The sequence below is a fragment of the Nicotiana tabacum genome, chromosome 4 (genome assembly GCF_000715075.1).
Source record: "Nicotiana tabacum cultivar K326 chromosome 4, ASM71507v2, whole genome shotgun sequence".
NCBI classification, from domain to species: domain Eukaryota; kingdom Viridiplantae; phylum Streptophyta; class Magnoliopsida; order Solanales; family Solanaceae; genus Nicotiana; species Nicotiana tabacum.
Window position 1 is genome coordinate 16,912,551 of NC_134083.1, and position 22,220 is coordinate 16,934,770.

General features: G+C 35.5%; 1 protein-coding gene and 1 long non-coding RNA gene across 3 annotated transcripts; both read right to left on the reverse strand.

The window, feature by feature from the left end:
- Positions 1-2,767: 2,767 nt before the first annotated feature.
- On the reverse strand, positions 2,768-6,398 carry LOC107818628 (uncharacterized). 2 transcript variants are annotated; one of them, XR_012708542.1, is made up of 6 exons: positions 6,189-6,398; positions 5,634-5,794; positions 3,732-4,622; positions 3,497-3,600; positions 3,274-3,368; positions 2,768-2,982 (listed from the first exon to the last, which is right to left on the reverse strand). It is a non-coding gene; the product is annotated as an uncharacterized LOC107818628 (long non-coding RNA). The 2 variants fall into 2 exon arrangements; XR_012708541.1 differs by having other exon boundaries at positions 3,732-3,802; positions 6,189-6,372.
- Positions 6,399-8,173: 1,775 nt separating this feature from the next.
- LOC107767166 (NF-X1-type zinc finger protein NFXL1) lies at positions 8,174-12,560 on the reverse strand. The gene is made up of 2 exons (XM_016586087.2): positions 12,369-12,560; positions 8,174-12,206 (listed from the first exon to the last, which is right to left on the reverse strand). Exon 2 carries the CDS (start codon positions 12,125-12,127, stop codon positions 8,759-8,761), a length of 3,369 nt encoding a protein of 1,122 aa, XP_016441573.2. The 5' UTR covers positions 12,128-12,206; positions 12,369-12,560; the 3' UTR covers positions 8,174-8,758.
- Positions 12,561-22,220: the final 9,660 nt, after the last annotated feature.

Genomic DNA, 22,220 nt, shown 5'->3' on the forward strand with positions numbered 1-22,220 from the left:
ACGGCTTTCAAGACACCTTATACATAAAAGAAGGCCTACAATTCTACAGGGATTGTGAAGTATTTGGTACCATAGATTTCATCTGTGGTGATGCAATAGCCGTGTTCCAGAACTGCTTAATTGAAGCACGCCTGCTACTGCCCAAGCAATATAAACAAGTCCCTAGTTCAGCCATTATATCTTGAGTATGGGAATAGAGGACCAGGCGCAATTAAAGAGGGACGAGTGAAGTGGGCGTTTGTTACTAGAGATCCAGATGTTGCATCAAATTTCACGGTCAGAAACTTCATAGGAGGTGACAAATGGATTCCTGCCGATGTTCCGCATTATTTAGATCTTCATGAGTAGAGGAAATAAAGAGTTCGATGATAGGACACAGTCTTCTTCCATTGCAAAGATATCTATCGGTGTACAAGCTGCTAGTCTTTTTCATTTTCATATTAATTTTTTGTTGTTGTTTTTGGGTACAAGAATCCAGTCATAGCTTTCTTTCGAGTTTGAAAGCTTGTGAGCTAGATGAAGATGTATATTGTGTCATGTACAATAAGGTCTTGAGATTGTATATTACAGATTTTAGTAGAGTTTGCTCATTTGATATTGGAAATAATCAAGAATTTTTCAAATGCAATATGAACCAGTTGCATCAAAGTGAATGAGTGCAGCCTTTGCATTAAAAAATATTGTCACCGTAAAGCTACAGAGAATATATACCTACCAGATATGGTTGTAGTCCGATAAAGTTTGAAATATTCAGTGAAATGATAAAAGAAGATTGAAACATGGCAAAGATTTATTTTTTCTTAACCAAGTTACAAGCTTGATCATGTTGACAACATCCTTTGGCGCCAGAAGAAATTTTTGCAGAGAAGATGTACTTCAAAGATCATTGAGAGTATATTGGTATTAAACGCTTCAATGTCTTGTATATATATATAGCCTTGACTTGATCTATAGAGAGGTGGGCCAAGTAATATACTTATCTTTCTCCCTTCTTTGTAAACCTTTTGCCCTTATTTTCTCTGTATTTTCTCAGGATTAATCTTATTTTACCTTATTTATTGAATTTTATTAAACATTAGTGACTAGTTGTTTAATTTCATCAGCTACAAAAGGTCCTTTGCATATTTCAATAATCTCATGTGATTATTCAAAATCTTATAAAAAATAATTTGGAATATACGTGCAACGCACGTGTCTAGAAGCTAATGTTTAAAAATAATAATAATTAATATTCAATTCCAAATTTCATATTTAAGATTTGATAATCAATTGGAACATTGAACCGTTTTCTAGGTATCAATAGGTTACTTTTCAAAGTAAAAATACTGGGGAAAAGGGACAAATAAAGAAAGAATTGTCTTTGGCAAAATAGCCTAACATATTCTCACATTGGCTTTTTTCTAAGCGGCCTTAGAACAACTATGGATTATTCCTTTTTCCCCTTCATGGATTTCTCAAATAGATCAAACTATTTTTTTTGGGGGGGAGGGGTTGGGTTTATCCATGCGGTGTCAAGTAGTCACATTACAGTCCAACTATATCTGGATTGTGCCGCTTAAGCAGTGACGGAGCCACGTACATCCAAGGGGTGTCACTGACACCCCTTTGTCGGAAAATTACATTGTTTAGCTCGGTAATTTTTTTTTTGTAAAATATGTATATATACTATATAATGACACCTTTTGACTTCTGGTGAGTTTATTTCTTTATATTTTGACTCCTCTTAATGAAAATCCTGGCGCGTAAGGCCCATTTAAGGGGGAAGTGCTCCCTAATAGAATTTTTTTCATATGCAGGACTCGAAACCGAAACCTCTGGTTAAGGATGGAGAGATCTTATCCATCCCATCACAGCCATGGTATAGATCAAACTATGGTTTGCATATTTGCTAATTAGTTCTCTAGTTTTAGTTGGGATAAAGAACTAGGATCATGGAATTTTGTCAGCAAGGAAGTTCAGCGTTGTGCTTTTCTCAAATGACAAATTCATATACCAAATTTCAAGTGTGGTCTTGAAAGCAGGATAAATGATAGTACTAATTTGCTATTGTAACTGAATCAACTTGAGATGGTCTATTTTCTATGTCCACATTTTTATCTCTTGTGAAAGTATTCCTCGACATATCACACAAATTGAGGAGGCATCTATTTGTCGATGTCATCTGATCTGTGTTGCACTGGAACTTTTAGTAGTCTTTCAGTTTTTAGTTCTTCTTTCTCCTTTATTGCTTAAGTAAGGAGAAGATTACTCCTAAATTGCATTGTTAAAATCTACAGCGATTATCACTTCTAATTGTCAATTGCATCACTGTTTATAATTAATAGGGTTTGCATGTACAATAAACTACATATACTGAGATAATTATGTACTTCCTCTGTTTGAAGATAAATACTACCTTAACCTTGAACTTTTCTTAAAACGTCGTAATCAATTTGATAATGATGGTTAAACTTACTTTTAGAATTAAAAGTTCAAGAGAAATTGTACAAGTAGAAAATAAAGAAAACTTGATTTTTTGTTTCCTAATGCATTTATCAATTATAATATAAGGGGAAATGACATTGTATAGCCGCTCTCAAAATAATAGCGGAAAAAAAAATATATATATATATATATACATTATGTATGTTATATATAAAAAATATATAAATTTTATACTTTTTCGGCTACCAAATACAAATAGTTTCTGACGCGGACTAAAAGTGATAATACTCCGTCATATAATAACTAGTTGGCGGTAGCTCGGGCGGGCCCGGGCCCAAGGAACTTATAAATTTTTGATTTAACATAAAAAAAATTGTTTAAAGACTAAAGTAAAATTGAACAAAATCTATTCGGTTTGATTCAAAATCTATACAATTGATTAACTTTCTTCTTGTTGCTGCAATTCTATCAATTATATTAGGTCCCTAATAGTTGTCGACTTGTCGTGCTCTTAGGAAGCAGAGCGTATTTGCCTTGAGACCGAGACAACAAGCTAGTCTGAAAAATGCAAAAGTAAAAAATGTTTTAGCACATGTGCGTAATACAAATTATCAGAATAAAAAAAGTAGAAATTAACACATCCGTGCATTATAATTTATTAAAAGAAATATTTTTTTTTTAAATTCTCTTTAAATTCTTGATTGTAACATACTTTACCGTCTATTAACCTAAATTATTGTCTTACTTCCATACATTTTAACAAAAGAGAAGGGATAATGTATTGGGTATAGCCAATACATTGAATTATAATTTGTGTCTGAATTTGTTTGACTTGCTTTATAGTCTTACATGTGATTAGTGCAAATGAAGTCTTCTGTACAGGAGCTGCACTTGGTGTTGCACCAGTAGGAGTATCTAAAAATATCAATTTAGATATTTGTACCCTGTCGAAGTATAAGGAACCATGATAGCTGAGATAAAAATATTTGCTAGTGCTAGAAGTTAATGAATGTTTTTCTGTAGCATCAAATCTTATGATGTTTAAGAGTCTTATGGAAAATGAATTATGTACCATTTCTCTCCATGTGATATATGTTGTCTAAGGCATTTATCACTATTTTTTCCACCAAGATATGAACGTTCTTGATCTGCTCAATTTAGGCGTTGTCCATCTTTCTGTTATTTGTAGGCATATAAATTTATTACTAAAGTAGAGACATATTAACACAATAACATGAAATATAAAGCATAATTATTTAGCATTATGAATAAGCATATGACAATAGACTAAAGAAGTGCAGAATCACCTATTTTAGTCAAAGTCATGTATTCTAGTTTAAGCATTGTTTCTGCTTCCCAGGTCAGCACTTTGAAGAACCTGTGAAATCAAAATAGTGTGGCCATTATATTTCCAAATAAATTTATCAAAAAATAAAAACATAGAAACGTGGACAAGATGTAAACATGTAGGTTTACACTATTATAAATTTACATATCCAGAACAATGTCCTTCCTTAGACATAAAGATCTTTTTGAATCATTTTTTTTGTTCCTTTAATGATCATTTATCAATTATCAATATTGTAGGGCTGGTGATAGTCATTATTTCTTCTAATTTGTACTGTAGTTCTATTTGTGGTTCATTCAAGGATAAATATTTTGCTGACGAATAAGGATTAGCTAAATTAATTTCTAAAGAAAATTATTTTAATTAATACTGACACAGTTCTTTCGAGGAAATGCAACAATTAACTCTCGAAGAAAATTAAAAAAATGAAGTGATACTCAGTTGTGCAGACATGTAAGTTTGCCTGTGTAGAGAAAATGTCATAAGGGACCATCTGGGTTTACTCCTCTAATCATGTAAACCAAAAATTCGAAGAGCAATCTGTTGCAAATTGCCACAATGGAAGACTAAATAATCAGAAAAATATTTTAAATATTCTGACGGCTTTATATTTAATTTATTGTGCAGTACATTTTAATATTTCAGGAAAATTCCCAAATCAGGAATGTTTACCTGTTAGTCCTAACTATATATACAGAAACCCAGAGTAGGAGTCGAACCAAAGTCCAAAATTGCATCTATAACTAAAGATATTAAAAGATTAATCTGATCATACCGGATATCGACGAAAACCTTCGATGGGTTAACTTTGCAAACAAAGTATACTTTACATATTCTCTCTATGAAATCCCTACGGGAAAAATGGATAAATTTTGAGAGAATCCATTCATAACCCCACGGAAGAATTAGGAGAAAGAATAGACGAAGAATACTTTGAACGGGAACAAAAGTTGTGCAAAAGAAAGTTCTGGCAGGGCAGGTATTCGACTTGGTCATGATTGAAAGTTTTTAAGGCCAAAAATTGGGGTGAAAATTAGCCACTTTATGCCATCACTACATTATGCTTGACTCGACTTATCAATACTATGCATCATTCATTACTTGTTCTGTAGGCCCACCACGAAGAAGTTCATAGAAACAAAGTTTTATAAAATTATGGTTTTCCCTACACGTATATCAGTAACAACTACTGAATAGTATAGTATATATAATCAACGTTTTAAGGAAATTATGATTGGAACCCACAAAAGGTAATGTCAAATGCCTCGTCGTAAAGAAATTTAGGGATAGAAACTGCTGAAATTTATGCTGACACATAGTTATGACAGATACTCCCAACAATTCAAATCTCATCAACATGTTCATCGAGCATTGTCGCTAAAAAAACTTCACTTTCAAACATTAACAAAATTATCACTTATTATATTTCTGTTGTAAATTTAACAAACAGTAGTCCATGTAGGTTGAACAATAAGGTAAACTGACACATATCAGGATACAACAGGTACATCCAATTGGCATAAAAATCATAACCTTAAATATACAAAATTACACTTGATATTCCCAGGTAGAGAACTTCCCCTTTCTGCATCAATTTTGAATCTATATAGTTATTGGTGTTGCTAGAGCGTATATTTTTAAGATAGTAAAATAAAAATAACAGATGCTTTAACAAACTGAGAATACTACTTAGACTTCAGTTGTGCTGACCAATTAACTTCCGTTTTTTTCTCTTTTGAGGATAAATTCAAGAAGCAGCACGACAAAACTAAGATTTTCATGTAACTAAACCATTCAATCTAACATTACTGGAAATAATTCATATACAAAATAGCTATATATAAGGAGTAGCAATTTTTACCTCTTTATTTTGTTCCAAGTACTACTTGTCTTCATCTCCCGGTATACATGAAGTTTATAATCTAACTCTGAAGGATAGAGATCGATTAACAAGCATATGCAAATTTGGTTTGTTTCTTTGACCGGAATATATTTTTTCACAAGCTTATTACCACAAGATAACTGTATTTATAACATTCAAACCAAAAAAGGAGTCAGCAGACCCTAAGTAACAAATTTATTGTTCATTCTACTGGTATAAATAATAGAAATGTAATAACCCGTTGGGGTTCAGTCTTTTAATGACCAATCTTTTAAAGAAAGTAAAATACAAGAAAAAAAAATGAAGAGAACTTAGAAGTCACGTAAGAAATTCAAAATAAACAAATTAATAACAGAGAACAAATCAGACCCAACCTCAGTTTGTTTTCACCTTTCTGAAACGAATCTTAAGACTAAACTGAAGAAAAGATTGATAATCAAGCCAAAACCCCAAAGACCTGATCTTTTTGCATAAGAAGAAAAAGTAGAACAGAAAGCATAAATAAAATAAAATGCTGGAGTGATTGGAATAAACCTGCTCTTAGTGGTAGATGTTTCGTTGAATTATTAGGTAAGGTCTGCTGGATTTTGGGGCAATTGATGCTGCCCTCTTTCCTTCGTGTGGAATAATTTGGAAGTGAATGCTTCTAACAAGTGTTGAATGGAGTTTTTAGGTTTGGGGAATTGAGAGTCCACGCTTTGGCCAAGAAAGAGTATCAATTGAGCTGTAAATTAATAAATTACAAAATTACCCCAGACAAAATAAAAATTCAAGGGAATACACACGTTGACACGGAGAGGTGCATGTGTTCCCTCTTCTAATAAGTAGGAATGTTAACAATTCCTAAAACTTTTGCCTCAGCTAGAAGTTGTTTTTTATTAAAATTAATAATAGTTTTCCTAAGATAACAATATATCAGGAAAGATTTAATGAAGCGACACTATTTTCACATGATAACAAATTATTAGAAGAAATTGATTCGCACATAGCGTTATAAAAGCACGGAACTCTAAAATAAAATGTTAATAGATATTTTTACCTTTCATAAATGTATTTCATATTGGATAAAGTTATAATTATGATTAATCATTAAAAACTTCAATTTTCTTGTGTTCATTATTTGTCCTCTTTAATTAATAAAATAATTGTATAACTACACTAGGAATGCAATTAACTCTCCTTTTGAAGTTTTTGATTCAATTTCCCAAGATGCAATTAATTTTTAATTCTCCGACATCGGGCTTAAATTTACCATAAGAAAATTGGAGTACCATATTTGTTAAAAGTTACAATTATTATTTAAATTTTTAATTATTTCCTTGTGATCATTAAAATGGACAGATGGCATAAATCCTTGCCTTAAGTTTTCTCCCTTATTTTATAAGGCACATTAGTCTATTAAAATGGACCAAGTTAATATGATCATACCTTTCTATTAAACAAATCGAAGCAGTCATTTCATTGAAGTCGAAGTTAACCAAAATGATATTCTCCGATCCTGCCTCCATTTTCTCCTCTAAAATGAAGTAAACTCTAAAATAGGATAAAGTTACTCAAACTATTACTCCAAAAAAATATATTTTATTTTATATTCTTCTCTCTTCAATATTATATTATTATCTTTTATTTAAATTTTATTTTCTTATTTCTATTAAAGAAATTCTATCTTTTTTTATACATATTTATCACATATAATTTAATATAAAATTATTTTATGCCATAAATTTTTAAATAATATAATTTATAAGCAAATATTATACATTATATATATTAACGAATAATTCAAATAAAAGTGAAATCATTGAGATACAAGATAATTAAATACATATTATATTATGATAAAATTCTGATTAAATATTATATAAATATTCAACTTACACCTCTAGTATGCTCCCATAAATAATCTATTAATGCATTACGAAGTGCAAAATGAGCATCTTTGTCCTTAATTCTTTTATGTTGAGCTAAAAATTATTCAAATCGATGATTTTCATCTACTACCATTTCTATCGTTGGGGGTGGACATTCTCAATCATCTTGAATTGGTGCATTAAAATCACACTCATCCTCGACCATTAATATATTTTCATTTAATGTATTTTCAACTTTCACTTTTCAATTTTAGCAACATCTAATATTTTATATTCGCACCTTTCAATTTTAGCAACATCTAATATTTTATATTTGCACCATTCATTTTTTGAGATGATTATATATTTTTTGTACAATTATAACTTATAATAAAAGTAACTTACAATTTTACATAAAAATAATAAATGTACAAAAATTAATTTATCAAAATTATACGCCAAAGCTAAGATGTAAAATTAATATTATAAAGATATTACATAAACATAATTAGGTATATATAAAGAGATAAATTAAAAGAGTTAAATAATAAAAATAATAATAAAATAAGGATGAATAGTAACAGACGAACGGATGAGATAGAATAGTTTCCCTCCAAATTTGGAATAACACTATTCATCCCCATCTTGCAGCAAAAAATGAGGAGCACATTTTGGCAAAAAATGAATGTATTTTGGAAAAATGGGGGAGCGTTGGAGATGCTCTCACACCGTACCCAATCCATATTATCGCAGGTGAAGAAAAAAACTCATCTTACCGCCTATCAACACAACAATCATATCAACAGAAGATCAATAACTCTGGCTGTTACTACTACATTAGCACCAGTTAGTTATTATTACCATCAATTATCAAGGGCTTCAAAGGAAACAGTACTTGTAACAAACAGTATTTTAAAACAGTGACCATCAGCTAAAAGATTTACCTTACTAGACGTAATTCCGAATGGCACATTACGCCAACGAGAGCCTGTAACAAGTGCCCATTCTGAACCATACGACCAATATTTTTCCCTTGATTCTTTTCCTTCATTGAGGAAAAAGGAGGAAATTGACACCAAGGCTAAAGGAGTTGTGTTTTTTAACCAAAAAGAAAACAGCACTCTCCCTTTAGATGATGAACAAATATTGTAAACAGGAGCTACTAAACATAAAAAAATCAACTCCCGTCTGAGCACTTAAAAGAAAACATAAAAGAAATAATTGGACAGCAAAAACATATGCATTTGCAGGCGCTCAATCGTAAGCCTTCTCCCAATCATCCACTACATCTGCCATCTCGTCGACCCCCACGTCTTGAGGTTTGGGGGGCAAAGCTGAACCACCCACTCCTGGCTCAGTAACAGGTTCCTTGATTGTAATAGACGCCCTGGGAAAATTGGAAGTCATTTCAGGCCCTAAGACACTCCACCTATTAGACGAGGCAGCGGGTGTTGCTTCATTTGTCCTCCAGGCAGAAGGGGCTGAATCAGTGGGATTCTTGGACCATTCTTCGGGATCCCATGGACTCTCCCTCAAATGAGGCTCCTGGACTACAGCCTTCTTCCATGGATTACCCTTAAGAGCTGCCGCTCCTCCCCCATCCTTGGCTGCTCCGGAGACTCCCCAAGCATTAGTAGCGGATGCCACTGCTGATGCAACACCACTCTGAGGAACTACAGCAGCACCACAATAAGCTGACCCCTGGTCTAGCCTCCTCATAGCTGTTGCTGCTCGGGCAGGATCACTGAACACAGCCAAGGCATTCTTGTCATTCAACCAGACAAGCTCGCATTCACCACCAAACCTGAGAACTAACGCACTAATGTCTGCATCTCTTGGCAAGTCAAACAAAGCCACAACAAGCCTCGGATCCATATCCACCAGAGAATCAAAAACAGCAGGCTGAGCAATGTTATTGACAGTACAACCTTTGGCACCAAGTATACGCGCTGGAGCTTTGGACTTGGGTGTAACATGAACAGTGATGAATCTCTTGGGTTCCCAACCAGCTGCATTCACTGAAAGCTTCCACCTTGCAGCTATCAGTCTAACTGCATCCCGCTTTTCCTTCAACATTGGGCAAAAAACATGAACTTTGAGCGCATTAACCCCGCCTCTGCTCCTGCCAAGGACCAAACATTTGCACCTTTCTTCTATGGACAAAACCCACTTAGGGTCACGCCTAAGAAGATCCCCTAGCACTTCAGAGACAGCTGCATCACCAAAATGGAGGGCCTCCAAATTCGGCGGAGTTATACCAAAAGCATCAGAAAGAACCTTTTTCTTCTCCATCTTTGCACATTCATCATCACAAGTGAGCTTCCTCTGACCAAGAGGAACCTTCTTCCCATTTATTTCAATAGGTTGAAGAGGTGAAGGCAACTTGTGGATTATAGTAGCTTCAAAAACAGAATCAACGATCTGACCTCCAGCATCACAAGGAACATTTGCTGTGACCCGGCCACAAGAACAAGTAATAGTAACAGGAAACTCACATCTCACATCAGGACATGGCGAAGAGGGGTGACAAAGAGCAGTACATGTGTGCCTGCAATCTCTTCTAGGAGCACCACATGTCTGCCCACAAGAGGCTCTGGAGCCGTTGCTGGGGCCAGCAGAAAAGTCACATGGTGATGAATGACAAGTTCTAGCACATGCATGCAAGCCACACTGCCTGGTCTTCCCGCAAAGCTTGTTACATCTGATGTCTTTTGATCCACAAGGTATATTCCTCAAAATTACATGTCCGCCTACACATTCCTTTGCTACAGGAACAGCACATGGCAGACAGTCTCCAAAATGGCAGCTGTGAGTAGGTGGATGACCACAAGGCTGAGGAACCGAGCATGGTAACTGACACGAAGGAGAAGGTGTTCCACAAGGTAGCGGAGGAGGAATTGACGTTCTCCCACAAGCACAAGTCAAATCGGTGAAAATTGTCTCAAGGCAGGGAGGGCAGTGACCACTGTGACAAAGTGACTCGCAAGAATGCTGCCCACATCTAAGCTTCTTCTCACACGGCATTGAACAAAAATGAGGATTCCAACCACCTGTGACAGAATTTTTTGGATTAGAAAGAGGGCAACATCGCTCACTGCAACGGTGCCTTCCACAGTTCTTCTTTTGCCCGCAAGGTCTATCACAAGTGAACTTCTCATCTTCTGCCTGCGTTTTGTAACACTCCACTGTTCGAGAAGTTGACCCACAGCGGCATCTTTGAGTGACAGGAACAAGACATGGTGCACAGTCACCAGAATGACACACCGCTTGACAGCGATGTACCCCACACCTAAGGCTTTTACCACAGACCTTGGAACAGGTTGGAATTGGATCTAAACAACTGTCTCTTTCGTCTTCCAAGCTGGTTTTACCGCAGCAGCATGTCTTGACCTTGCTTGGCAACAAGGCACAATCCCCACATGGCCCTGGATGGCAGAGCTCAAGACAGACGTGGTTTCCGCAGCTAAGCTTCCTTCCACAAGCTGAACTGCATGAAAAGACGCCGTCCTCGATCTTGATATCTCCTTTCACACCCATGTCTCCACAAAGAACAACCTCTGTTTTCTTCTTACAGAAGCAATAGGCATTCACAATAACTTGACAATGGCCACAAGGACCAACATGGCAAGTCTGTTCACACCGATGACGCCCACAGTCAAGAAGCTTACCACACTGCTGTCCGCAGGTAAGAACGGACTTGCGATCAGAGCAGCGAGTGGTAATTACTTCCTTCCCGCAGGGGCAACTTCTAGCTGGAGCAAATGCCTTACAAGGTGGACAAGGACCAGGATGGCATTGTAGGACACAAACGTGAGGGCACAGATCCTCTTCACTCAGATCATGCCCTGGAAGCTCCTTCTCAAGTTTCTTGCCACAGGGCTCTCCACATGAATGCGGGGTCAAGTACAAATCTGACGGAGGATCTTGCCTCTTCCCACAAAAGCAAATATATCGGATCTCCTTGGATGAAGTGAGCTGCACTGATTGACAGCCTGGACAGCGCCAATTAAATCCCTGATTCTTCTCCGCAGACGTGTCAACAGAAGTGGGAGCTCGGGCCCATTTTTTGATACAATTAAGATGGAAAATGGAGTAACAGCTGGAACATGACCAAACAGGGGCAGACCTCCGCACCATATCATAGCAAATCATGCACTCAATGTTTCCCTTCAACAGCTTCTCCTGAATTTCTTGCACAAGTTGAGGCAAATTAGGGTCCTTCAACCATTTGTGTTCGCCCTGATTAATCTTCCCATTGACCGCCCTCTCCACCCTGATCTCCTGATGATTGTGGTTCTCCCTGTCCCTTCCCCTCTCTCTCCTCGCATAAGCCGGCCCCTTATCGTAATTGGGTCCCACATATGTCTGATTTCGATGATTAACGAGTGCAACTGACACATTATCCTTTTCTCTTCCATTTCCAGCTGAACTTGAGCCATTAAGATTGAACACGGGGCTCACAACAGTGGTAATTACCGTGGTGGTGACAGGGGCAGCTGAAACAGTGGTGGTGGCCGTGGATCCCCGAGGTACCCACTCACGTCGAGCACTTTGAACAGGAGTGTTTCTGGGACGATTACTGTTGTTATTCCGTCTATTGTTTTGTGCAGATGAAAAGCTCATATTCTGACTTAAAATTTGGAAATAACCAATATCCCTATCCAACGACAGATTGCTACTGCCCAAAATCGAATCAATTCAACTGAAAAGTAGAGAAAAATGCTCAGAAAATGAATTAAATCGTACTTGGAACAATTTCAATTCAGAATACAAAAACTTAACAAGGAATTCTAAGGTTCAATTTCAAGCCCTAATAAGTATATATTTTTTTCAAGCCCTAAGTATTGAAGAAATCCTTAAATACCTGATTCGAGAAAACCGGATCGAAATACAGGTTTTGATATTCTTTAGTGATTCTCCGGACTCGGCTACTTCGGCTGTATTGAGGATTTTCTCTCAAGTTGAGAGAGAGAGAGAGAGAGAGAGAAAAGGATGAGGGCAAGAGAGGAAAACTGAAGAAAAAGGCTTATATAAAGCGCTAAAGCAGCTTAGACTTGGGGAGCAAGCGATTGGACCGCTGACCATATACCTGCCTGACATATTATTTACTTGGACAGGATGCTTGCCTATATTATTAGTAGGTCGGTTGTTGCCAAAGCCACATTATTTTCTTTTCATTTTATTTTTCTTAAGAATACCAAAATATTTCCAAATTATATGTTAATTCTTAAAGAGTTAAGTAACACAAAATAAAAAACAAAAACAAAAAAAAAAGTTGAGCTTGTGTATGATGTCGTTTGGATAATAATTAGTTGAAGTAAAAAAATTCAAAATTAAAATTGAAAAAGAAAAAAGAGTATTTAACAGTCGAAATAGGTAGACCTATATCACATTGTACACAAACACATACAAATAAAATTGGAAACAGCGAAAAGCACCTAGGATGAGTCTTACAGCCTATTTGGTCAATTTTTTTTTTTTGGTGGCGAAAAATACTTTTTTTGGTCAAAAAATTGAGGTGTTTGATCAAGCTTTTAGAAGGAAAAAAAAAAAAGAGCTTTTGAGGAGAAGCAAAAACAGTTTTTGAGAAGAAAAAAATAGTTTCTCTCCAAAAGCACTTTTCTGAGAAGTATTTTGAGAAAAATACACAAACAGTTTTTAAAAGCTTGGTCAAATACTAATTACTGCTTAAAAATATTTTTTAAATTAATTAGCCAAACACAAACTGTTTATCACCAAAAATACTTTTCAAAATAAGCTGATTTTAAAAGTTTGGTCAAACATGCTATTAGTAGTTAATGAAGTGGGTTGAGAATCATAATATTTTGTGTTTAAATACCTGTTGAAGCAAAAATATTAAGCGATTTTTTCTCATTTATTCAAGCATTGAACAGAGCGATACATGTACTAATATAGCAGGTAACCCATGAAATTAGTAAAAACGTGCGCAAGATGATCTAAACACTACACTCATAAAAGAATGAAACTGGGAATAGCAAAGCAGATGTTAAGAGTAGCTTGATAGATTATGCGAGCACTATACAATTGTGATAAACCTCTCCACTTGAGTTTCAATTTCTACTTTGAAAGTAAGAAGATTTTTCTTTTAATTTATGGTCACAAATACAGTGACCAATGTAAGTTGCATATCAGCAATGATCCAAATTGATAAATGTGCAATTTTTTCGAGGCTTAAAATTCCTAGTTCGACAAAGTTTTAGAAAAAACTACTAGTACAGACGCTCCCAAAAATAATAGGCAGAAATATATATATATATTATTTAGCTATCAAATACAATTATTTTGGCTATCTGACCAAATATGTAACTTGCCCAAAGTTTTATGGCCTAATTTGCTTTGAGAGCCCAATGATGTCCAAGCCCATGCCCATCAAAACTTTCAAACTGGAACTTTTATTTGGACTCAAGTTGGAAAAATTCGGGGGATTTGCAGCCGTACCCTATATTTGTGTCACCTTTTAACATGTACCCTATTTTTAAAAATTATTGATTTGATAGCCAGCTGACAAAAAATTCGTAATAATATGACAATTATACCCCTAACAAAAGATATAAAATATGAATCACGCATTAATCGCTTTACCGTTCTCCTCCATCACTCCGTCCCTCCTCAGATTTCTTCTCACATCTGCCATAATCACGATCTCTGTCATAACCAGAAAGTTGAACCAGATTTAAATTTAGAATTCAAAATTACAAAATACATTGTAAGTATTGCAATTCATTTTCAGAATTCAAATTAGTCTTTGAAACTGATTGATCTTCATGATATATGTTTCTGCAATTATTTTCATAATTCATCATGCTTTTTAAGTTTTAATTCTATCATCGCATATAGATTTTTTCACTTATGCTAATTTAATCACACTTGCATGAAGTTGTTTGATAGATGAAACATGAAATTTTCACTTATAGATCTTCAAAAACTTTGTATGAAAGATATAGAATAAAGTTGTTTCACATTGAATTCAAAAATTTCAATCAAATACAAGCTAAAATTTCATGCTACTGTAGCATGAAGATTTTTCACGTTAAACCTAATTTAGCGTGAAGTTGTTTCACGCTGAAACTAAAAATTCATGATAATGGATGCTGAAGTTAATTAGTTCATTTGCTAAAATTTCATACCAACAATGCTGAAGTTTTGTAGTATTATGGAAAAAATTACAGATTTGTCATGAGCTTTTTCCGAAACTTCAGCAGAGAAATGCTGAAGTTGTTTAGTTCATTTGCTAAAACTTCAGGACGAACGTGTTGAGGTTTTTATCCTGCAGTATGTAATTTTCTAATGAATTTTATGTAATACATCCTGAAGTTATTTAGTTCATTTTCTAAAATTTCATATCAAAATATGCTGAGGTTATTTAGTTCATTCAACAGTTTTGTCATGAGCTTTTTCCGAAACTTCAGCGGAGAAATGCTGAAATTGTTTAGTTCATTTGCTAAAATTTCAGGACGAACGTGCTGAAGTTTTAGTCCTGTAGTATGTAATTTTCTAATAAATTTTATTTAATACATGCTGAAGTTATTTAGTTCATTTTCTAAAATTTCGTACCAGGATAGATAGTTTATTTAGTTATTTAATGCATACTAGGATAGATAAAATTAGGAATAATGATATCCGGGAGAAGGTGCATGTGGCTCTCATTGATGACAAGATGCGGGAAACGAGGCTTAGATGGTTCGGATATGTTCAGAGGAGAAGCCCAGATGCTCCGGTACGAAGGTGTGAGCAGATGGTTGTGGATGGCACGAAAAGAGGTAGAGGGCGGCTTAAGAAGTATTGGGGAGAGGTGATCAGGCAGGATATGGCGATGCTCCAGATTTTTGAGGACATGACACTTGATATGAAGATGTGGAGGTCGAGTATTAGGGTTGTAGGTTAGGAGGTAGTTGAGTCGTGCCTTACTTCGTACCATTGTGGGACTAGTCATGTAGGGTTTTTGTCTAAGATAGCTAGTGGCAATGTTGTGGCTTACTATTTCGCTTTTCAGTGCATGTCCTATTTACTAGCTATCGCTTTTGCTTTGCATCCTTCTTCTAGATTTCATGGTGTTCCTATTTTTCTTATGCCTGTTGTGGTGATACTAATATTTACTAATATTGTCTCCCTTTGCTTTGCATCTTTCTTCTGGATTTCATGGTGTTCCTATTTATCATATGATTGTTGTTGTGATACTAATATTGTCTCCTATTTGTCATTTTGTCTTTTTATTTTTTTGAGCCGAACGTCTTTCGGAAACAGCCTCTCTACTCCTTCGGGGTAGGGGTAAGGTCTGCGTACACACTATCCTCCCCAGATCCCATTAGTGAGATTTTACTGGGTTGTTGTTGTTGTTGTTGTTGTCTAAAACTTCGTACCAAAATATGTTGAGGTTATTTAGTTCATTCAATAGTTTTGTCATGATCTTTTTCCGAAACTTCAGCGAAAAAATGCTGAAGTTGTTTAGTTTATTTGGTAAAACTTTAGGACGAACGTGCTGAAGTTTTTGTCCTGCAGTATGTAATTTTCTATTGAATTTTATTTAATGCATGCTGAAGTTATTTAGTTCATTTTCTAAAATTTCATACCAAAATATGCTGAGGTTATTTAGTTCATTCAACAGTTTTGTCATGAGCTTTTTCCGAAACTTCAGCGGAAAAATACTGAAGTTGTTTAGTTCATTTGCTAAAACTTCAGGACGAACGTGCTGAAATTTTTGTCCTGCAGTATGTAATTTTCTAATGAATTTTATTTAATGCATGCTGAAGTTATTTAGTTCATTTGCTAAAACTTCATACCAAAATATGCAGAGGTTATTTAGTTCATTCAACAGTTTTGTCATGAGCTTTTTCCGAAACTTTAGCGGAAAAATACTGAAGTTGTTTAGTTCATTTGCTAAAGCTTCAGGACGAACGTGCTGAAATTTTTGTCCTGCAGTATGTAATTTTCTAATGAATTTTATTTAATGCATGCTGAAGTTATTTAGTTCATTTGCTAAAACTTTTGATGAAGTTATTTTGTTCATTTTCCTAATACTTGACACTAAACATGATGAAGGTTTCATTTTGCATGATGAGTTCGATTTTCCTTGTTATTACTTTCAATGGGAGGTGGACTTTTGATTACAAATACTTGAATCATGATACAAAATTTGTTCTGCTTAATAAACAAGTATCATTCAATACTTTCCTGAAGAAAATTAGTGAAGTTAAAGATTTTGATTCAACCAAATATTCACTAAAAATATGGTTTGATATCAAACTAAATACAAGTAAAGGGATGCTTGTAACTTCAGATGAAGAACTCAGAACCTGTATACATTTGCTAACAACTGATTCAGCCATCAAGAATTGCCATTTTGTCGTCCAAAAAATACAACTACTTTCTGACAGTATAGCTACATCAGAATTCGCAACATTCAATTGCTGACATACAATAGATTCAGAATAATTTGCTGATTATCAACATGAACTAGAATAGCCAATAATGGAAGTAGACAACAAGCGACAACCTTCTAACATTACAACTGCTTCAGAATATGGAATGCTACAAGAATTAACTACCGCTACAATAAATTCATACCAGTTTGTTGAGGCCCAAGAAGAAGAAAGACAACTAATAATGCAAATAGACAACCAACACATAATCCAACAAAGTTTTTTGTTACCTTCTGCAATGATAAGCAACAACGAAGATGAAGAAAATACAGAATTTATACCAATAACATTAGATACAATTGAAGAAATTGCTGAAACTTCTACTGCTTTTAAGAAATCAAGAAAAAGAGTGAAGAGAAAGCTGAAAGAATCTCCACCATGTAAAATACTTAGGCACGATGCATTGCCTGAGGAAGTAAAAGTAGGATAAATTTTTTAGAACAAGAAGAGCATGACTAAATTTTTCTGTAGCTTGGAGATAAATCAAAAAGTTGAATTCCGCAAATATAACTCATTGCGGAGAAATGTGGTTTGAATGTACGTGCTACCAAAATAAAAAATTCCACACTTTTCAGGGTGATAAAATTTTATAACAACCATGAATGTTCAGTTGATGCAAGAAAATCAAACCAGAAGCATACTACATCAAATTTTATAAGTGAACAATTTTTAAAACATGTTCGGGATAAAAAGATTGAGGTTACACCAACCTTTGTAGAAAGTGAAATGAAAAAGAAATATGGAATTGATATTGGATATAACAAGGCATGGCGCGCTATTCAAAAAGCTATTGCTTGCATAAGAGGAACACCGGAAGAGAACTACCAGATTCTTCTTTTATACCTATACATGATGGTGCATAGAAACCCAGGGACGTACACTAGCATAAAAAGAGATGAGCATAATCGGTAAGCAAAACAATAGTAACCATCACTCTGAAGTTTCAAATGTTCCTATTTGAAAAACTTCACACCTTATGATTTTTTTTTTGTGTGTGTTTCACCTGTACATGTTTGCTTACATGTTCTTTGCTCCTGCGACATCAATAGCTAGTTGGTGTTACTGTAGACCTGTGATTGCAGTAGATGCAACGTTTTTAAAGTCAAAATATCGTGGTGTTCTATTTGTTGTTGTATCAAAGGATGCAAACAATCAAATCTTTCCTCTATCTTTTGGTGTAGCAGATTTGGAAAACGATGATGTATACATTTGGTTCTTCGGGGAAATGAGAAAAGCAATTGAAGTCCGTGGTGAACTGGTTTTCTTATCAGATAGAAACCAATCGATCGCAAATGGGATTAGATAAATTTATCCTGAAGCTCACCATGATATCTGCCTCTATTACTTTGAGAAGAATTTAAATCAAAGACATGCAAAAAGCATGGTAATAAATATTTTTCAAAGCACTGCAAGGTCATACATGCGTTAAGATTTTAATCAGTTAATGTCCCTAATCAAAAGTGTTGACAAGAAAACATACAATTACATAATTGTCACGACCCAATTTTCCCTCCGTTTGGTATCGTGATGGCACCTATTCTTAGGGACTAGGTAAGCCTAACATTAATTGAAACAACATTATTTAAATAACATCTAACAAGTTAAATAGAAATCTCTAACAATTACCAAAACCGGTAGTACAAGTCATAAGCTCTACAAAGTGTTTGCTAGAAAACTTCTAAATACAGATGTCCAGAAATAAGAATAAACAGTGCAAAAATAAAAATTTGAAGGTGACTCCGAAACCTGCGAACGCAGCGGTAGGTTTACCTTGAGTCTCCGCAGCAACAGTCCATACAACTAGCTAACGAACAATTACCTGGGTCTGCACAAAACAAAAATTGTGCAGAAGGGTAGCATGAGCACACCACAGCGGTGCCTAGTAAGTATCAAGACTAACCTCGGTGAAGTAGTGACGAGGAATAGTCAAGACACCCACTGGTCTAATAAACTGAACAAGCATAAGTATAGGGATGACAGAACATGACATCTATCTAACGACCCCGCAATATGGCTAACGACATAGCAACTACAATAAGGAAGGAAAACAGGAAGTAACAGCGGAACACCAGAATAAGTCACAGGAGAATGAACGAAAACACAACCCAAATCCAAAAATCATAATACAGTAAAGGCAAGTAGTAACTCAGCAGCTGCAACAATTTTCACATCAGGTCTCAGCCAACAACCCCAATAAATTAGTCAAATTCTTCATGTGTATACTTTCACCCGTAAGTTTTTAAATTGAGGTCTTTAGAATATAATCCTTTCCAATAAGAAATTATTTTTGAAATATACTTCCTTCAAATAAATATCTTTCAAACATAGTTCTTTCAAGATAAAACCTTTCAAATATAAACTTTTCAAATAATTAGCCTTCAAACATAGTTCTTTCAAGATAAATACTATTCAAATATAAACTTTTCAAGTAATATCCTTCGAGTATAAGTCACCCCGTGACACCTAAGCATGGAAGATTAGCAGCTCCGAACAGATATAATCACAGGGAAAATCTACCGGATACCGTCCCGTAGTCCCGAATTAATTATGCAGTACGAGGGGAGGGGAGGGATCTCCCGGAATACGTCTGTAGTCCCAATTTAAATATGCAGTGCTGGGGGATCTCCCGGAATACGTCCGTAGTCCCAAAGTAAATATGCAAGACAGGGGTATCTCCCGGATTACGTCCGTAGTCCCAATTTAAATATGCAGTGCTGCGGTATCTCCCGGATTACGTCCGTAGTCCCAATTTAAATATGCAATGCTGGGGGATCTCCCGGAATACGTTCGTAGTCCCAAAGTAAATATGCAGTGCTGGGGAATCTCCCGGAATACGTCCGTAGTCCCAAAGTAAATATGCAAGACAGGGGGATCTCCCGGAATACGTCCGTAGTCCCAATTTAAATATGCAGCGCAAACAACAGAGATAACAATTAAAACATGACATAAACCTCATACATCACCACAACGAGTACAAAAGCAACAATGACAGAAATGCAAAGTACGACGAGCAAATCAATTCAAGAATTTAAATCACAAGAACGGTAGAACTCATTCACAAGGAAATACCACAGTAAAGAATGCTAGGCACAAGGAGAGCAGCTTAACAAGGGAAAACAAAACAAAAATATAACAACGATTTCCACAATATTCAAGTCAACAATAAGAAGCCAACACGAGTCAAATAGTTCCAAATAATGGCAAGTCAACTAAGATATAGGTTATCTAAACTCCATTTGAAGTTGAACAATTACGAGGAATATTCAACAATTCATGTAAGGATAAGCAGTGAAAGATAATCATAACTCCAATTAAGACTAAACAATGATAGGATGAAAAGAAAAGAAAAATAATGATTTCAATTAAAGATAAGCAGTTATGACAAGATAGCATGACAATAGAGGAGGTAAAATCTTCAGTTAAGTCAAATAAAAGTAAATCCTGAGAACGATTAATTCTAATTAAAGCATGTAGAGTTGAAACTAGTAAATAGGAACTTAATCATATCAAAAACAACTCCGTACTCAGTGAATATAGGTACCTAAGAATCCTAAAAGGCCAACTTTTCACAAATAAGTCTGAGCACGCACTCGTCACCTCGCGTACATGGATTACAATCAATATAGAAGACTCAAATAATAAGGAAAAAATCCCCCACATAAGGTTAGGCAAGATACTTACCTCAAACTACGCTCAATCAGTCAAGTAGTATGCCATTTCCTCGATTTTTCGACTCCGATCGGCTCGAATCTAGTCATAATTAATTAGATTCAATCAATACAAATTGTAGGAATAAATTCCATATGAAAATATAAATTTTCTACAAAAATTCAAAATTTAATCCAAAATTGCCTGTGGGGCCCACATCTCAGAACCCGACAAAATTTACAAAATATGAACGCCCATTCCAATACGAGTTCAACCATGCCAATTTTATCCAATTCCGATAACAACTCGACCTCCAAATATTAAATTGAACCAAGAGGGTTTTCACAATTTTTTTCCAACTTAATTCACCGATTAAATGTTAAAAACAACTATGGATTCGGGTAATTTAACCAATACTGAGTTAAGAACACTTACCCCATTGTTTTTTCTAAAAATTGCCTCATCCCGAGCTCCAATCCGTCAAAAATGGAAAATGGGACCTTAAACTCACTGCCCAGGCTTTTCTTCTTCGCGTTCGCGTGACCAGTGTCGCATTCGCGAAGACCTGACCATGCACAACATCGCGTTTGCGTTCAAGCTCTCGCATTCGCGGTAGCCAACTGCCCTCCTTCTTCGCGTTCGCAGTCCAAGCTTCGCATTCGCGAAAGGTTAATGGCTCAGGGTCCCGACTCCCCTTCCTTCTTCGCGTTCACGGCCACTTCGTCGCGTTCGTGTAAGTTTGACCAGACCTTGCCTTGCGTTCGCGTTGAAGGAAACTAGACACCAGAACCAGCAGTTCCAAAACAGCTCCAAATGATCCGAAACAACCCCGAAACACACCCGAGGCCCCCAGGACCTCAACCAATCATACCAACCAGTCCCATAACACATTACGAATTTGCTCGAGGTTTCAAATCGCATCGAACAACATCAAAACGACGAATCACACTTCAAATCAAAAATCCATGAACTTTGAACTTTCAAATTCTATAACTTGTGCCGAAACACATCAACTCAATCCGGAATGACTTCAAATTTTGCACACAGGTCATAAATGACATAACGGACCTATTCAAATTTCCAGAATCGGATTCCGACCTCGATATAAAAAATTCAACCCCCGGTCAAACTTTCCAAAAATTCAATCTTCGGCATTTCAAGCTTAATTCCACTACGGACCTCCAAATAATTTTTCGGACACGCTCTTAAGTCCAAAATTACCATACGGAGCTATTGACATTATCAAAATTTCATTCCGGAGTTGTTTGCTCAGAAGTTAACTCTCCGATCGACTCTTTCCATTTAAGCTTCAAATTAAGGATTGTTCTTTTAATTTAATTCCGAATGTTTAGTAAATCAAACTTGACCACACCCGCGGGTCATAATACATATTGCGAAGCTGCTCGAGACCTTAAGTCACTAAACGTGGTGTAAATTCTTAAAACGACAAGTCGGGTCGTTACATTCTCCACCTCTTAAACAAACGTTCGTCCTCGAACGTTCTAAGAATTATTCTGAGATTACTAAATTGATGATTTTACTTTTACACATATACTCACGGTTGATTCCACGCTACTGCATTTGAGATAAGCGTGACAACATCATCTCATTTGAGATTTTTTTTTATC